The sequence below is a fragment of the Phocoena sinus genome, chromosome 14 (genome assembly GCF_008692025.1).
Source record: "Phocoena sinus isolate mPhoSin1 chromosome 14, mPhoSin1.pri, whole genome shotgun sequence".
NCBI lineage: Eukaryota > Metazoa > Chordata > Mammalia > Artiodactyla > Phocoenidae > Phocoena > Phocoena sinus.
In genome coordinates this window covers 19,405,708-19,422,651 of record NC_045776.1, presented here as the reverse complement: position 1 = coordinate 19,422,651, position 16,944 = coordinate 19,405,708, and the positions used below count along the sequence as shown (strand labels likewise).

The following is a 16,944-nucleotide window of genomic DNA, read 5'->3' as shown; positions in this document are numbered from 1 at the left end:
TGATGAAAAGATGAATTTGTATGCAAGTTGTATTTGGACAGCTATCATGAGATAAGTTTGGATCAATTCTTCATAACATATTTATGGTAAATTCCAGGTGAGTTAGATTTTTAAATGTAAGTTGAAACCATGTAAGTAGCAGAAGAACACATAAGTGAATTACTTTATTATCTGGCATGGGAAAACCTTCTTGTGATTCAGAATTTGATTTCTCCTCCCCCAGACATCAACAATAACAATAAAAGTCGTTTGGGTGGCATAAATATCACAAGCAAAGAGACAAATGGGAAAAAGTATTTGCAACTTAAATACAAGGTTTTAATGTCCCTAATACACAAAGAACTTCTAAAAATAGGAGAGATAAACCATTTTTAAAAACTGAACAAGAGATATGAGCCTTCCAGTCACACAAAAAAGGAATACAAATAACCCTTAAACGTATGAAAATATGCTTGACCTTGATCATTGTAAAAGAAACACAGGCTAAAACAGTATTAAGATATGGCTTCAGACCTATCAAATAGAAAGCCAGATGTTTGACAATCTTCTCTATAGGTAAGCACAATGTAAATGGAAAGTTGAGAAATCTTCAGAGATATATATTGAATTATTCATGAAAAAAATGTTATGATGCCTGGTATTTGCTTCAAAATAATCTGGTAAAGGGAGAGTTTTGGATACATGAAACGAAGTTGGCCATGTATTGGTAGTTTAGAAGCTGGGCCATCAGTATATGGGTGTACACTACTATTCCCTCAAATTTTGTATATGTTTGAAAGTGCTCATCATAAAAAGTAAAGGGAAGAAGGGGAAAATTCATACAGTTTCAAAGGATACCACAAAATTAAGCTAAAGGGAAATTTTTACCTTATAGAAAAAAGAATTTTAGAGAAATAAAATTATACATTGGCTTAGTAGTGCACTTAATATGTGAGAATAATGATATATCAGTGGAGAAAAACCAATTTAAAGCTGACTTGTGTTGGAATTTTTACCCTTTATTTTCGGGGTGAGTAAGCTCAATGAATTCTTAGTCTATCTCTATTATATTATATCCCTTGACCATAAATTGAAACAAAATGAACACATTTAAAAATAGATTTGATTGCTCCAGTAGACACATTGACCACTGTCAACAAATAAAAGTTCAGTTAAGATGATGTTGATTTATATTTGCAGTTTAGTTTGAATGTTCCATATAGGCTCACATCCATTAATTCTAAATAGCATTTAGGAAGTATCGAAATAAAGGTTATCTTTGATAACCTTTGCTAACCGAACAAAATGCTATGGAATACACTGAAGAGGTTTTTAAAAAAAATTTTTAATTTACACCCTCCCCCACAACTTCCCTCCTTCCAGAAAATGCCTTCTGTTCTGATGCACAGGCTACAGGCCTCTAGAGTGCTTCAGCCGTCCATAATTTAACTGTAACCTCCTGGACATGAATGTGGTGGTAGGAAGCCGTATTTCAAGGTCAGTTAATGAGAACCACCTTTAGGCTATCGTTCAGATAATGAAGTGCTTGCTGTGAGAATCCCAGACCCCAAATGCTCTTACTGGAGCCCAACACAAACCAATCAAATAAAGATAAATGAGGAGATATTAAACATCTGTCCATTTTATGCTTGATAGTTTTATCTTATTGAAACCATCTACACTGAATGCAAAGTAGTACCAGTGATATTTTATTTGTCTGCTATTTTAAGCTTTCTGAAGTACCTTAAGAATGGTTTTATGAATTTAATAAGTTCACGTCACAAGGTCATAACTTGTCATGGCATCCTTAAGATTGTTACTTGGAGAACTAGCAAAGTTTGCATGGGTTAGTCCATCTGGGTAGTAGTCGTCCACACATATCTGTAGCATTTGTTAAGCTCCCCACTAGACAAATTGGAGTGTATCCTCAGAGCCATGCAAAATATCATGCAAAACAGAAGGTGCCAATGAGTGTTAGATGGACAAATGGATGCTTTCATAGGGGAGCCCAGTTCTCTGAGCTCTGACCTATTCAACTGACAAGTTAATATGCTGTCTGCCAGCACAAATCTCACTTTCAAAAATTATAGTCCCTCTGTACTTTCTCTTTTCCCAGGTTCTTTGAAATTGCTCTTCTGAAGATATAAATATTCTACTTTGAGGAAGTTTTTATACTCTTGTGCAACTTAAAATAGAAAAATGAGCTCAGGAAGCCAGATCTGGAAAGTACCAAGGTCATTATTTAATCTAAACGTTCACTTTACAGATGAGGAAGGAAGGAGAATCCAAGCTCTGAACTTGGAGAGACTCCACTTCCACCAACTGCCCAAAGACACATTTCATTAATCATGACATTTGCATGGCTCTGAGAATCTTAAATATTAAATATACACTAACACATATGTATTGAGCTCCTCCTGTATGCCAACCACTATACTGGGCTCTGTGGATCCAGCAGTGGACAAGGAAATTAAATTCCTAAGCTAATGGAATTTATGTTGAACAAGAATGAAACAAAGCAGGGTAAAAAAAAGAGAGAGAGACAGTATGGGCAACCTCATTTGAGATATTCTAACTATGAAAATCATGTTCCCAGAGAAAATCCCCTTCCCTCATAGAATGAATATATTTCTAGTTTCTACCTATCTAACCCAGTTTCCATTTCAAATCATAATGAACACCAATCTTGGGGTTTCCTCCATTAGAAATGTCACCCCATAAATTAGGTAACTTTCCTGCATGTGATTTCTCATCTGTAAACTAAGGGCTAGACCACATGATTACTTAGATTTCCTTCTACCTTTAAGATTCTTCATTAAACAGAGCCTCATGGGCGTTGTGAATTCTTTTCCCTACTCCGTCCAGCCTCTTACCTTCCCACGAAAGGCTCTGAGGTCGATGCTGTGGTTTCTGTATCTAAAAGACCTTCTGGCTCTTGTGGTATAGTTTGTGACACAGTGATAATGGCAGAGAGTCAGACGCATTTCCTGAAACATGGCAATCCTCTGGCTTTTTCTTCCCTTTTAGATTCATAGAACCAAGAACTAACAATCCCATCAATCATTGTGCGGGAATAAACAATACTGCTAAACTTGTCAGCTTTTTGATCCTTACCAGATCTTTTCTTTTAGCCCAGTTCTTGGAAAACAGCCTTTTTTACCAAGGCTTTTATTTTTCTTTGTGGTGGTGTATTTGCTGTGCCAAGGATAGACTATCAAGGTCACATGATTTTAGGACTCAGAAAATCACATAGTAACAAAAGAGGAACGAAGCTAAGTACAAAAGAAATTTCTTTAAAAATTACAAACTAAATGCAAAAGAATTGTATATATAAAATAATTCATTTTTAAAAGAAACTTGGAGGCAAACTATCTCATACCCAGCTTAATACATCAATTTCTTTAAATAGTCTATTGAAGACACTAAATAAATGGTTTCCACAGTGCCAAGCTTGCATTCATTTCAGGTGGAATTTATGTTCAATGCCACAAATTCTCCACCATCTTTCAGTTAAAGAAAAGACCCTGTGTGGGCTGCAGTAGAATTGATCTGTGTTAGCCAGGATTGTTGACTCTGGATTAGAGCCTGATTGGGAGGCAACCCCAGGCAGTTTATGGACTGCAGATTGGCTGCAGGTCAGAAATACATGGTAGGGCATGTAGTTGGCAAGTAGTGATAGTTTCATTCTGTAAGTGACAATTAATCTCCCATGCAATGGTCCTGAATCTCCTCTCGTACCTAATTCCTCCCTATGCTATAAGGTTAAATGCAAGTTCATCTTCCTCTACAAAATCTGCTCTGACCATTGCAGTCCATGAAGATTATTGTTTTGTTTGAACTAAAAGCACAACGATTTGACTCATTTATCAACTAATCATGTTCCATCTTGTAAAATTATGTTGTATTTTCTTTCATCCTTATTCAGTGTATGCATGCCTTGACAGAAACTAGATTATGGATTACATTTTTGGAATTTTCATCTTTGGGCCTGATACTGTATATTGGAGGTATTTAACTAGATTTGCTCAAGACTTAGCCTTTTGTGACACTGTCACCAAAAATATTGCAAAAAGCATAGTTAACTGTGAGCAAAGTTTTAAAATGTGCTGATGTATCTTCTTGATTCTATTCTTTTTTCCAGGAAACCACAGTATCCTCCAACTTTATCGTGTATTTAGGTAGCCAGTAGCTTCAGTTTCTTCCCTCTGATTATCAAGGATTGTGTCCAGGGACGAATTTTGCTTTAATTACTTAACTATCTCAGAATATTTAAATTTCATCTGTTTTTTTTCACAAGAGAATTAACAGTTTTATCCGATTTTACTGGTGAAATAACAGACTTTATCACCCTTCAGAGGAGTTTCACATGAGCACGTTTGGAAGGGAAAGAGAGACTAAGGTAGAGTGATGGTGGTGATAGACCTTAGATGGGGGAAACCTTACGACTTTGACAGCAATCTCCTCTAGCAACCCATTTGGCTCAAAGACTAGAAACAGCAACATCTTCAACCAAAAAGTCCTGGTAAGATATTTGGCACCAACCCAAACGCAGAACTACTCACCGCCAGGGGGTTGATCAATGCAGACATTTTCCAAGAAGAATTTCACGTCAGTAGTGGAGATATCTGTATCCCTGCATTAAGGAAGGCTGCTTGTTGATGGTTGCTATGCACCTCTTCCTGAGCAATGGTTATACTTTGTATAGATCTTAAAAAAGAAAAAGAGTACATTCACAGTCAGCAAACATCTACCCTGAGAGCCCTACTCAGTGAAGAAAGGATGTTATAAGAGAGGAAAACTTTAGTGCAAAAATATATATTGGCAGCTCTCAAAACACCTGACCTCAAAAACCATTCATTAATTAAAGAAATATACATCCATCAACCGTAATACATTTAGGAGGATTTAGCATCAATAGGGTTCAAATTTTTGAAAATTCTAATGTAAAAACCTTGTAAATCTTCCAAATGATGTAATAATACTGGCTGGCTAACTACCTAATCATCATTATTTATCCAAAGACATGGAACCTTTTAGTTTTGACCCTGTACCAAAATGACAATGTAAAAAATAAAGTTTTGTTTAAATTGATGAATATGTGCATCATTTTCTTACATGTAGAAAAATGATTAGAATTATGTAGCAGTTTTCAGATATGTCCATGGAGCAGCTTGTTGTTGACATTTGATCTTGATCACCTCAGAACTCCTGAAGAGTACAGTGTTTTCTGGATTGTAGAGGTGAGGAAATATTCCTCCTTCTTACCTAATAGGAGAGAAATGTTTCTATTCTAGGGATGTCTTCATAAGCCTTCCTCTATCCATCTGTATAACCCACAAATCAGAAAGTTGTACCAAATGGCAAATCATTTTGCTAACCTCAAGAGTGGAAAAGTACATCAAGTGTTTAGTGGGTGATGGTGTAATTCAAAGGTATGTGGTGGTAGTTTTCATGTCATCACTGTTTTTGGATTTGTTTCCGTTGTAACAACAGAAGAAATTAAAACCAAGGCAGGAGAGGTTAGGGCAGTGGGTGAAATGGCAAGTGATGTTCCTTCAGGAGAAATATTAGAAGAATTACCGTAGGTATGCCTCTGAATAGCTCTTCCCTATTTTCAAGGCCTAGAAAATATTCAGCAGATTTGCCAAATACAGCAGATTTGCCATTGGAGAACAGAGGGTTCAGTATTTCAGAACGTAAGATTTTAAAACAGTGCTTTTGAAATGATTTCAAATCAGTGTTTTTAAAGGTTGTCATTTCAGCTGTGAAATTTTTTAAATTAAAAAGGAATCTTTTGTATGCATATAATAGAAAGCTCATCCTGTAAAGCAGGATTACATGCAGAATATCCCCCTAGGTTTTTCTCTTCCATTACTCATATATAATTTCAATCTCCCTCTAGCACACCTGCATCATCTTGGACAGTTTTTTCTATTCCCTATGACTCTTTTTCCTAGCACCACACTCCTGATTCCAAGAGACACTGGCTTGAAAAAAAAAAAAAAGCTATAAGTCTTTAAGTTCTACTATTGCTGTGGCAATAGCCATGGTGGGTATCACATAGCTTTTCGTTCCATATTACCTGACATGATATAAAAAGATAGGTACTAAGTGAAATCATAGAAGAGTCCTTACTCCTGAAGCTGCTCTGAACTAGTTAACTCACCGAGTCACAGAATAGAGGCATTCCAATTTTTTACCCTTGAAAGCTAAATTTACGTTGCTTTGCAGGAAGGCAAAGGAAAACCAATTTTAATCATAAGTACTTATTTTTCCTCCTACACAGGCCCGCCAAGACCATCACTATGACCGATGGGGACTATGATTATCTGATCAAACTCCTGGCCCTTGGAGATTCGGGGGTGGGGAAGACGACATTTCTTTATCGCTACACAGACAATAAATTCAATCCCAAGTTCATCACGACAGTAGGGATAGACTTTCGGGAAAAACGTGTGGTGAGTTTTTAACCATACTGTTAACTGGTTGCTGATCCTACTATATAAGATAAGGATTAAGGGCTTCCCTGGTGGCGCACACGGGTTCGTGGCCCGGTCCGGGAAGATCCCACATGTCGCGGAGCGGCTGGGCCCATGAGCCATGGCCGCTGAGCCTGCGCGTCCGGAGCCCGTGCTCCACAATGGGAGAGGCCACAACAGTGAGAGGCCCACGTACCACATAAAAAAAAAAAAAAGAAGAAGAAAAGAAAAAAAGATAAGGATTAAGAAGCTATGTTTATTGCATTGCAAGGTGACCGTCTTTTATCACATGAAATTCATAACCTGTCACTTTAATCCAGTTTAAATATTATTTTTTACTGTCTCAATTATAAATAACATTTTGCTTAGAAAAAGTTGAGTGGCAGTATCACTGGTCTCCAGAAGTACACAAAAATCATTTATGGGTTTGTATAGTGTGTTTTCTATGAATTCTTAAGGCAACTTTCAAAACATGAATTAGTATCTAAAATCATTAACTCTTGATCTGAGTTCCTCAATAAAAACAAGTGTTCATTTCCCTATGCTTACAAAAAAAGTTAAAAGAATGATTGGTAAATAGCTGGAACATGAGCTTTGTGAGTTCTTGCTGCATTTTTATTTATGTGTAGACTCAGCCATCAATCACTAGCTTCTTATGAACAGAATGTGAGACCAATCCATGCTATTTTTCAAGATAAGGGATTTTAAGTGAGAATCACAACCACTTCCTTCTCCTATGCTAGACGCTAATGACAAGGATATTGTGACATGTGAGACGTGTAACATAGACACAGGAGCTTAGCCAGATTTACTGCCACCCAAGGTATTCTTGATTGCCAAGATGGCGGCGGCTTCCAGTTGATATCACAAATCCAAAAAAACAAACAAAGAAAATGATGTTGAGAAGTTAAATCATGGTTCCTTATAATGTCCTGTACCTTATCTGAAAGTCCAGTACTATAGTCTTAGCCAACTTGCTCCCAACCCTTCCAGGGTTTTTCTGTGCCTTCTCCCCTCCCAATTCCCCACCCCCAACCCCAATCTAGGTATAAATCTTTGCAAAGTTTTTCCTTTAAAACATCTTCACTAAGCCATAAGTAAAAGAACTGGATAAATATTAAAATTTCTATGCTTTGTTTAAATAAGAAGTCAAAATGCCATCATTTAAAAAATTTAAACTTTTCTAAAAAGAGCCTTTGAAGGAACGACTAGTAAGGAAAGGCTTGAAATATCCTGTGTAAACGTATTGAGAAATTCCATGTGTTTTTCATTTTGAAAGTCCAGTTCACAGTAGAGGATATTCAGGTATTTGTAAAGCATTTTACTGTTTTAAAAATGCCTTCACATCTGCTATGTCATTCAAGTTAGCAGTAACTCTGTAAAGTAGGAGGAAATGATGGGTCTAAATTTGCTAAAGGAAAATAAGCTTCTATGAAGTTAAATGAAGAGTCTATATTTGAACGTAGAAGTTGGGTCCTAAATCTAATGTTTGCTGCCTCCATGAGGAAATGACAGAAGGTGTCTAATTTAAGTTTGCAGGATGCCTAAATTGTTTTGAAAACCATACTTATACTTGACATTTAAAAGTGAGAGTATATGTGATACTTCTGGGGAAACAAAACAGAGCAAATATTTATTTTGCACTATGAACTTTGATTATAGTAATGAAGAAAAAATATGCTGAGTGAACCCAGAGAATTTGAATGCTGACAAAATCCAAAGCAGTATCAACTGATGACATTTGTATTTTTCAGGTTTATAACACACAGGGACCAAATGGGTCAACAGGGAAAGCAGTTAAGGTGCATCTCCAGCTTTGGGACACAGCGGGACAAGAGAGGTAACAGTGAATTACTTTGTTTCTAGCTACAAATATCTTAGGAAAACTTATTTTAATGTGAATGCTGTATGTGGTATGTGGACTTGTAAGGATATGCAACTCTCCTTCTGGTTTCAAAATAAACATTTGTATCAAAAAATAAAAATAAATTATTTGTAGTTAATCGACCATAACTAGCACTGTGTATTTGGTACAGATTTCAAAAATCAGATTTTCAGAAATCTCTGAAAATTCTTATGCATTGTCTTTGTACTTTGTAATAGGGGAAAAAAGAAAAAAACTTCTCCAGAATTTAATTAAACTGAGGTGGGAAATTGACATTGTTACAAGTACTACTTGAAGAGGGAGTTGAAGAAAAGGGTGTTAATATCTTTCTCATCTCTTTCTGCCCTTACACACAGACTCTCATCCTGTGCCTTTTGACTGGCTTAACTCTCTGAGATTTTGGTTTCACCGTCAACCTCCAGCTGGAATGTTTTACTCCCTTTCCACCTTCCCTGAGCCTCTCCTTTCACCAGGCCTGGCTCACATTACACCTGCTTGTCGGGGCTCTTCTGAACACCCCAAGTGAAACAAACTCCCTCTTTCTTGAACTCCTACATCTATTCTTCCATCCCTTAAATTACTCAATTAATTGTATACCACCTTGCAGTAAGGTGAATCTTTTATTTTTATCTGTAACTGCTGGCCTCTGATTCACTCGTGACCTTCTCACCCCAACACAATTGTGAGCTTTATAAGGACAGAGGCCATACTTGGTTTTTCAGCCTCGTCTCTGTACAACGTCCAAGTCAAGAGACACTCAGTAGACAGTAGTGTGGATTGTTTAGAGCTGGAGGTGCTATGCCATTATTTGATGAAAATATATTTCTTTGAGATTCAAACTTCCGGAGTGCAAAAGACCCCAAGCTAGTGAAGCTTTTCAATATTAGATTAAACAAAAATTGGCAATAGATTGTCAGAGAAGATATTTAGAAGGCACATACCTCCCAATTCTACATCACATGTCTTACAATGTTTATGCTGGTAAACACTTCAGTCTTTGAAATGAATCCAAAACATTCTCGCTTTCAGTGAGTGTAAACGCCAGGAGAGGTGCTGGGCCCTCTCTGTGAGCTTTTTTGACTGTGAATTCCATTTACATACATCCTTCAACACGGCTGGTTCTTCTGAAGTCACTCCTTACAAGAATCTCTGTTCATATGTCAGTTTTGTTGTCACAAAGATGTATGTTTTATAGGCCGATTTAATTCATTTTTGAAGAAGGAATATGAGAAAATGTGGTTCCCATATGTCTTCACACACGATATGTCAGCCTAGCGTGATGGCAGGCTTCTCTCATCTGTCCCCTTAAGACAGCTGCTCCAGGAGTGAAGTAGGAAATACTAAGGACAGTCTTAGTACATCAAGGTTATTCATTCCTTGAGAATTTTGCATTCTGTATACAAAAGGTACAGCTAAGCAGCAGGATGAACAATGCCTCACACCTCAGCCCTGTGCCTGAGGACGACTGGCAGTATAAGCCACGTAACATAATGCTTATTGATAAAAGGCACATTATGGGAAGGAGGACAAAAATCATACCCCTTATGTAAACCTAAAGGATGCAGGGCACAGACTTAGTTCTCAGTGAGGGAGAAGGAGCTATAATGTGCCCTAGGATCTGTTTTCTCATGGGGTCCTAGCTTTCCCCCGCCCCGGGGACACAATGAGGTTGGTGGGTGAAGCTAGAAATCAATAAGCTTTCCCCTGGAGTAAACCCTGGAGAGTAAGGGGGTTAACAAGGGTACTGGGCTGAGTGGTCCAGGGTATGAAGCTGGTCCAGAGCAAGAGTATTTTACCCATGTTGCTGTGGATGCAGAAGTGTTTACTCCAATGAGATCTTATCGAGCAAGTATGTTTTAAAGTAACTGTCCTGTGCTGTGGGCAATGAGAGGGGGATAAGGCACAGTCTTATCCTCAAATGAGATACACACACACACACACACACACACACACACACACACACACACACTCTTAAGGAGAGGACAGAGAGGAGACTATTGTGGCTGAGTTAGCCACACTCTTGTGGTTGGAGCAGGAGACAGTTTTGGGAGTACAGCTAGTTCCCAAAGACAGAGAAAGAACCCTTCAATAAAAGCCCTGTAATCTTCGAGCTTCTAGTGACTGGTAGGAACAAATCCACAGGAAGAAAACTGAGTAAAACTTTTGGTATTTTGTAATCATCAATGAGTATGTCCTACCAAAGGAATCTTATTTTGGAAATAAAAAGTCATTAAAATATCTCTTCTCCCTGCTTTGGTATTGAAAGTATTGTTCTCTATTGAAGTTATTTAACACTTTAATAATTTATATCCTTTGCTATTTTCTTTCTTTATTTCTCTATCTATATTTGACAGGCATTTAGCGAGCCAAAAATGTGCTCAGGGCCATAGAAACACAATGGATAGCAAGTTAGAAACACAGCTCCTTTTTTCTTGGAGCTACCGGGGTAGAATTTGGACAAATAAACAATTGCAATAATAGCTTTAGGGCAGTAACAGGAAAACAAAGAGTGGTTGTCAGGTGCACCAAGAGGAGCCCATAAGCTACATGAGGGTGTTGGGAAGTCAGCGTGGGGAGGTGATACTGTTATATGTAAATATACATACTCATACACAATGTATGAGTGAATCTTATCCAGGCTGAAAGGATAGAAGGTAAAGGAAGCATGAAGGTGAGGCTACCCACAGGAATAACAGCATGTGTGAAAGCCCAGGGGAGAGAGTGAACTTTCTAAGAACTAAAAGAAGATCAGCTTGCCTGTGGGTAGTCAACAGATGAAGCTGGATAGATGAGCAAGGGTTAGTTCATACAGAGCCTTGACGGATTGTTGAAAAGTTCAGTCATTATCTTAAGCAAAGTACCATCATTTAAATGTTTTTAGCAGAGGATTTATATAATCAGTGGGAAGAAATCAGGGAAGGGGAGGATCCCATACGACACTGGAGACAGGAAGCCTGTTGAGAAGGCTGTTGAAATTATCCAGGTGGAAGATAATGGGTCCAAAACTAGAGTAGTGGCAGGGTACGTGGACACAAATGAGAAAGGAGATATTTGTTGATTGCTTGTATATAGCAGGTGAGGTAGAAAGGCTGTGGTGACCAAGGAGGATGGTGATGTCATTGACAGAAAATCAGGAGGAGGGGCCAGTTTGGTTTTAAACACATGAAGTTGAGGGTACCTTAGTTTCCTCCAAGTGGAAATATCAAACAAGTAATTGGGCATATGGTGTGGAAGGCAGGAAAAATTTAGACCTATAAATTTGGGGTTCAACATATAGGTGATAATTGAGCCAGGGAAGTGAATGAGATTAACCAGTGAATATATGTAGAGGAAGAAAAGGTCAAGAATAGAACCCAGAGGAAACCCAAGAATCTACAAATAGGCCAAAATAGGAGATCCAAAATTAGGAGGACATTTAGGATAAGAAGTGATACGCTTCTCTGTTTCAAAGTCATGTGCCTTTCTAAAAATCAATTGCCAAATTCACTTCTTTATCAGTATAACCCAAACCTTCTCTGGACCTTACGTGTGATCTCTTGTTTCGCCCATTGCTGACATTGAAGTGGATCTCAAAGCATCTTCAACTTCCCTGAGGATGTTGGGGTAGAAGGGGTTGGAACAAGAGAAAGTCTTTACATCGCACTTGAAGGAGTGCGTTCTTCAAAATCCTCCATTAGAGATGAGACTTCTTGCTTTCTCTGCTCAACTACCAAGTCTCTCTGCCCTTCCCTCATTCCCCTAATCAACATCCTCTTTTTCCTTTCTTCACTGTCGTCCTTCTTAAGAGACATGCATGCCAGCCTAAAACTCAGTTTTATCCCTAAGGAGTGCTTATAAAAGAGTTTTCTCACCAATGTTCTTCCTTACAAAAGAACCCTAGTTCCAGCTGCTAACAAGTTGTGATTTTCTGCATGTAATCACAGGCATTCATTTTCAGGCTACCATGTGCCAAGCTTCCTTCTGGGCACAGACAAGAAATTTGAAAAGTATAAGTTAAAGTCCCAACTCTAAAGTGGCTTCTATTTTAATTGTGGGCCACGAGATGCCCGTGAGCCAATGAGAGAGAGATTCCAAGGGGCTGTGTACGCGAGTGTGTGGTTGAAGTTTACAAACTCTTGCACGCATACCTGCTAGGGAACATAAAGCCGGGACGCGATCTTAAACAAATCCACAACCAGGTGTTCTCCCCGACCCTTCAGCAGTCTTTCTGCCTATTCGGCAGAATAATCCCGAGGGATGCCATGGAGAGTTCATATCTGAAAGGGAAATAGTGTTGTTTGTATTGTCATCAGAATTTGCATGTGGACTGACTCTCAGAACTATCCACTGTGCTTTTTTGGCAGATTCCGGAGCCTCACCACTGCGTTTTTCAGAGACGCCATGGGTTTCTTATTAATGTTTGACCTCACCAGTCAACAGAGCTTCTTAAATGTCAGAAACTGGATGAGTAAGTGGGACCGAGTAACTTCCGTTGGCTTCTCTGCCTCACAAGATGAAACCAGATTGGGGACCACAGATTAACTCTAAAATGTCACAGGTTTAGTGTTTCCTGTGTCACCTTCAAAGCGGTGGCTTTTATGTGGCTCATCCAAAGTGGCTTAAAATTGTGTTTTCCTTTGACGCCTTAGAAGAATCACCACCTATACATAAGGACTTTATTGTTGCAACTGACAGGCCATTAATTCCACGTATCCAGTAAGTCTTGAAGGACGTCTTAAAACTAAATGAGTGGTCACATCTACTCCATCTAGCCTGGTGGGGACACAGAAAAACAGCAGCGTTTTCTGAGGGGGCAACTGGTACCTACAGTGTGTGCCCTTGCACGTGGGTTAACTAGAGTGTTAATGAACTAATGGGTTAATTAGGTGGGAAATTGTTTCAGAGCAGGGCAGCCACGTGAAAATACGGTAGCGTGTCAGTCAACAAGCTCACGTTGAAATTTTACTTCTTTTTAGAAAAGTGTTCAAATGTGAGGAAGACTGGTACAGAAAAATCTCCAGCCTTCATGGCAATTTAAACATAATATAAAGTTTCAAAGTAGCCTAGTCAGTTATTAAAGCCAGATTGATACGTCAGCACAGAGGCGTGGTATTTGATCTTTCCTTTATTTTTTCAACTGATGTAGCACTAAAGACAATATTTCATTTGCATGTTTTAAATTACAAATACCAGTTTTAATCCTAGTGGGACATACCAGCAGTCGCATGGGGCTGGTGCTACTTGTCATTTCTAGATTTGTCAGGGCTGTCTGTGGCCAGAGTGATATTTTTTAAAAGACTAGATCATATTATTGCTCTGCTCGAAGTCCTTTTGGGATTTCCCATCTCACTTGGAATTCCTCTTTAATTCACTTTTACTGTGCCCCAGCTCACTGGCCTCCAGCTAAAGGTCTCTCCCCTGAGAAGCACAGTCCTGCCTTGGAGACTTTGATTTCTCTTCGCCTCTGCATTGATTTCTCTTCGCCTCTGCATTGATTTCTCTTTTCCAATTTATAGCGTGTGTTAGTTCTTTCATCTCCTGCAAGTTCTTGTTCAAACCTTATTTATCTCTTGGGAGAGGCTTTCCCTGACAGCCCCATCTAAAACAGTGCTCTTCATCACTCTGTATGCCCTCAATACACTTTCTATTTCATTTGGTCACTGCCACCACCTGACACATATTATATTTATTATATTATATTATATTTATTATATTATAGTTATTATATTATATTATTTCTTTGTTTACTTGTGGTTTTGGTTCTTTCTACCACTAGAATGTAAGCTCTATAAAGGTGCAGACTTGGTCTGCTTTGTTCCATTGCGATACCCCAGATCACCTGGCTGAGTGTCTGGCTGTGTAGATTCTCAAATATATACATATCTTATTATTACATATTATATATAATTAATAATATATGTAAATGCTTTAAATGTAAGTTCACTAACAGTGGGGAAAAATACCAACAAATTCTGACTTAATTGCTTCTCCAAATGAGTGTTTATCCTAGGATCTGTCTCCATTTTCTTTTGCTATTACATTTCTTTATCCAAATTTTGGTGTTATTATTAGATTCTGGGGAGATAAGGAGATAATAAGATTATTCAATTCTTTCAGAGACTGATTCGTTCATCATTTTTCAAGGTAGATGAGATGCTCCCTTATTACTAAAATTTCCAGAAAGATACAGTTGGGATTTAAGATAATTAATTGCCATATCTAATAAGGCTTTAATTTCTAACATCCAAATAATTGGTGTTATAGAGTAAGCATTTGTCTTCTTTCTCTGACCTCAGCAAGGTTGCAAATAGCTTGCCTTGAGGTAGACCGTAAAATAGTCCTGTAACCTTGAAAACATAGATTGACAAGTTTTTTTTATCGTTTCCTTCCTTCCTCCCTCCCTCCCTGCCTCCCTTCCTTCTTCTTCTCCTCCTTCTTCTTCTCTCCTCCTCCTCCCCCCACCCCCCTTCTCTTTTAAACAGTGTCTCCTGGAGAAAAGAGAAAAACAAGTGACCTGTCTTAATATTGTTTCTACATGAATTTGTGGTGGTTCAAAAATGTTCTGCTCTTATGGATCATCACCTTGAACTTCAGGAAAGGGAAATGTAGCAGCCTCCTAAAGGAAAGAGCAAACTTATGTACTTTAAGATCACGTTCTATTCTCTCCACTTATATTTGAAGAATAAATGGAATGAAAAACAGTATGTTCATCTCAAAGGGCATTTCCCCAGATATAGAGGAGCACTGATAGGTATTCATACAAGTGCTTCACATACACTCTTATTAATCTTCACAACCCGCAACCTGTGAGGAATTAGCTCCATTTCCTAGATGAGGAAACTGTGGCTGGGAAGAGTTAAGCAACTTGGCTAATATAATATAACTCGTAAGCAGCCAGGCTACAGATGAGCAGTTAGATTAGGACTCTGAAGTATGAGCAGTCATTTGACATCACTTGTTTATAACTGACTTGCTGGTTCCATCTGTTTTCCTTCCAAGGCCAACTGCAAGCAAATGCTTATTGTGAAAATCCAGATATAGTATTAATTGGCAACAAGGCAGACCTGCCAGACCAGAGAGAAGTCAATGAACGGCAAGCCCGGGACCTGGCTGACAAATACAGGTAAGTCAGTCACGTGGAGATGTCCTCTAAACTTGCACACGGCTGCTTAGTAATGGGGTAGGGTCAGGAGATTGATATTAGAAGGGATACCTTTGATTCAGGAATGTCGCATGAATGAAAAAGATCTTCCAGAGGAATATATGTGATGTTTTTAATGAACTATTTCATAATAATAGCAGCTAACATTTACTGAATGCTTATTATGTGCTAGCAACTGTTCCTAGGCTTTAACTCATCTAACCCCTCATAATCATATATAGGAAATCTAGAGTTATCCCACTTTATGTATGAGTAATTGAGACACAGAGGGATTGAGTAACTGATGGAAGGCCACATAGATAGTAAGTAGTAGAGCTAGAATTCAACCCAGGCAGACTGAGATCAGAGTCCATGCTTTTCAACACTGTACTCTACCGCCTCTCAATCGATAACTACAAAACTCTAAGGAATGATACCTGACCTGGACATAATATTGCAATCATTATCCTAGCTGAGCTTAAATGGCAGCTTTTAAAATTTTTTAAATATTCCATGTAATTGTAAATTGACTCCCAAGGCAGAAATTGTCATTCTTTTTCAAATGTAAGCATCTTTGCCAAATCTGTCCATTTTTTACTGAAGGATTCTCCTTGAGAGCTTTATAAATGTACATGTCTTTTTGGAACTTTGGATTCCAAATAAATATAGACTGTATTCACATACATATCCTATACAGTGCCTGCTTAAATTCTAAATCAGACCTCTAGGTAATTGATTGGAGGGAAGTAATAGTTTTAATGGTAATATTGATCACTAGTTTAGGCATTTTTACCCTCTTAATCTTTAAGAATCAGTGATGATGCTTTGGCTTCAAGTCCCTGATTACCTCCTGTATCAGTTTCCTTGCCCATAAAACTTGTTACACCCATACTAAAAAGAAACCCACCAGCTTTCACTCACTGAGGAAAAACAAGGATGTTTTCCAACTCAGCCAGCAAAATCGTGATTATTTCACAATCTCTCAGCCAGCCATGTTGTTGCATGTGTGACTCATTGGCACATCTTGTTGTATCTTTTCTGGTTCCTTCCTCTCAAAAATATTTGTCATCTCTTCCATGCTAGCATACCATATTTTGAAACAAGTGCAGCGACTGGCCAGAATGTGGAAAAGGCTGTGGAAACCCTTCTGGACTTAATAATGAAACGAATGGAACAGTGTGTAGAGAAGACCCAAGTCCCCGACACTGTCAATGGAGGTAGTTCTGGGAAGCTGGATGGGGACAAACCAGCAGAGAAGAAGTGTGCCTGCTAAAAAAAAAAAAAAAAAAAAAGAAGTGTGCCTGCTAAACTTTACCATATGAACCGATCATCCAGAACCCCACGCAAGCATCACTTCCAAAAAGAGTGACAAACCACACAGTTGTTGTTGAGTAGACCATGCATAATGGCATGTCTTTCTTCTTCTGCCAGAAAATCTATTTTAAGAAATCACAGTAGTCAACAGTGTTCAAGAGTTGACC

The 16,944-nt window shown here is 38.3% G+C and overlaps 1 protein-coding gene across 1 annotated transcript in view; it reads left to right on the top strand.

Annotated features, from left to right (window-relative positions):
* The window catches only part of RAB27B (RAB27B, member RAS oncogene family), a 59,801-nt gene extending 43,065 nt beyond the window's left edge, over positions 1-16,736 (top strand). The window contains exons 2-6 of the mRNA XM_032603703.1: positions 6,266-6,437; positions 8,213-8,298; positions 12,687-12,790; positions 15,322-15,445; positions 16,547-16,736. Coding sequence (XP_032459594.1) covers positions 6,285-6,437; positions 8,213-8,298; positions 12,687-12,790; positions 15,322-15,445; positions 16,547-16,736 — 657 coding nt within the window. The 5' untranslated portion in view covers positions 6,266-6,284. The remainder of the gene's footprint in view (positions 1-6,265; positions 6,438-8,212; positions 8,299-12,686; positions 12,791-15,321; positions 15,446-16,546) is intronic.
* The last annotated feature ends 208 nt before the right edge of the window (positions 16,737-16,944 follow it).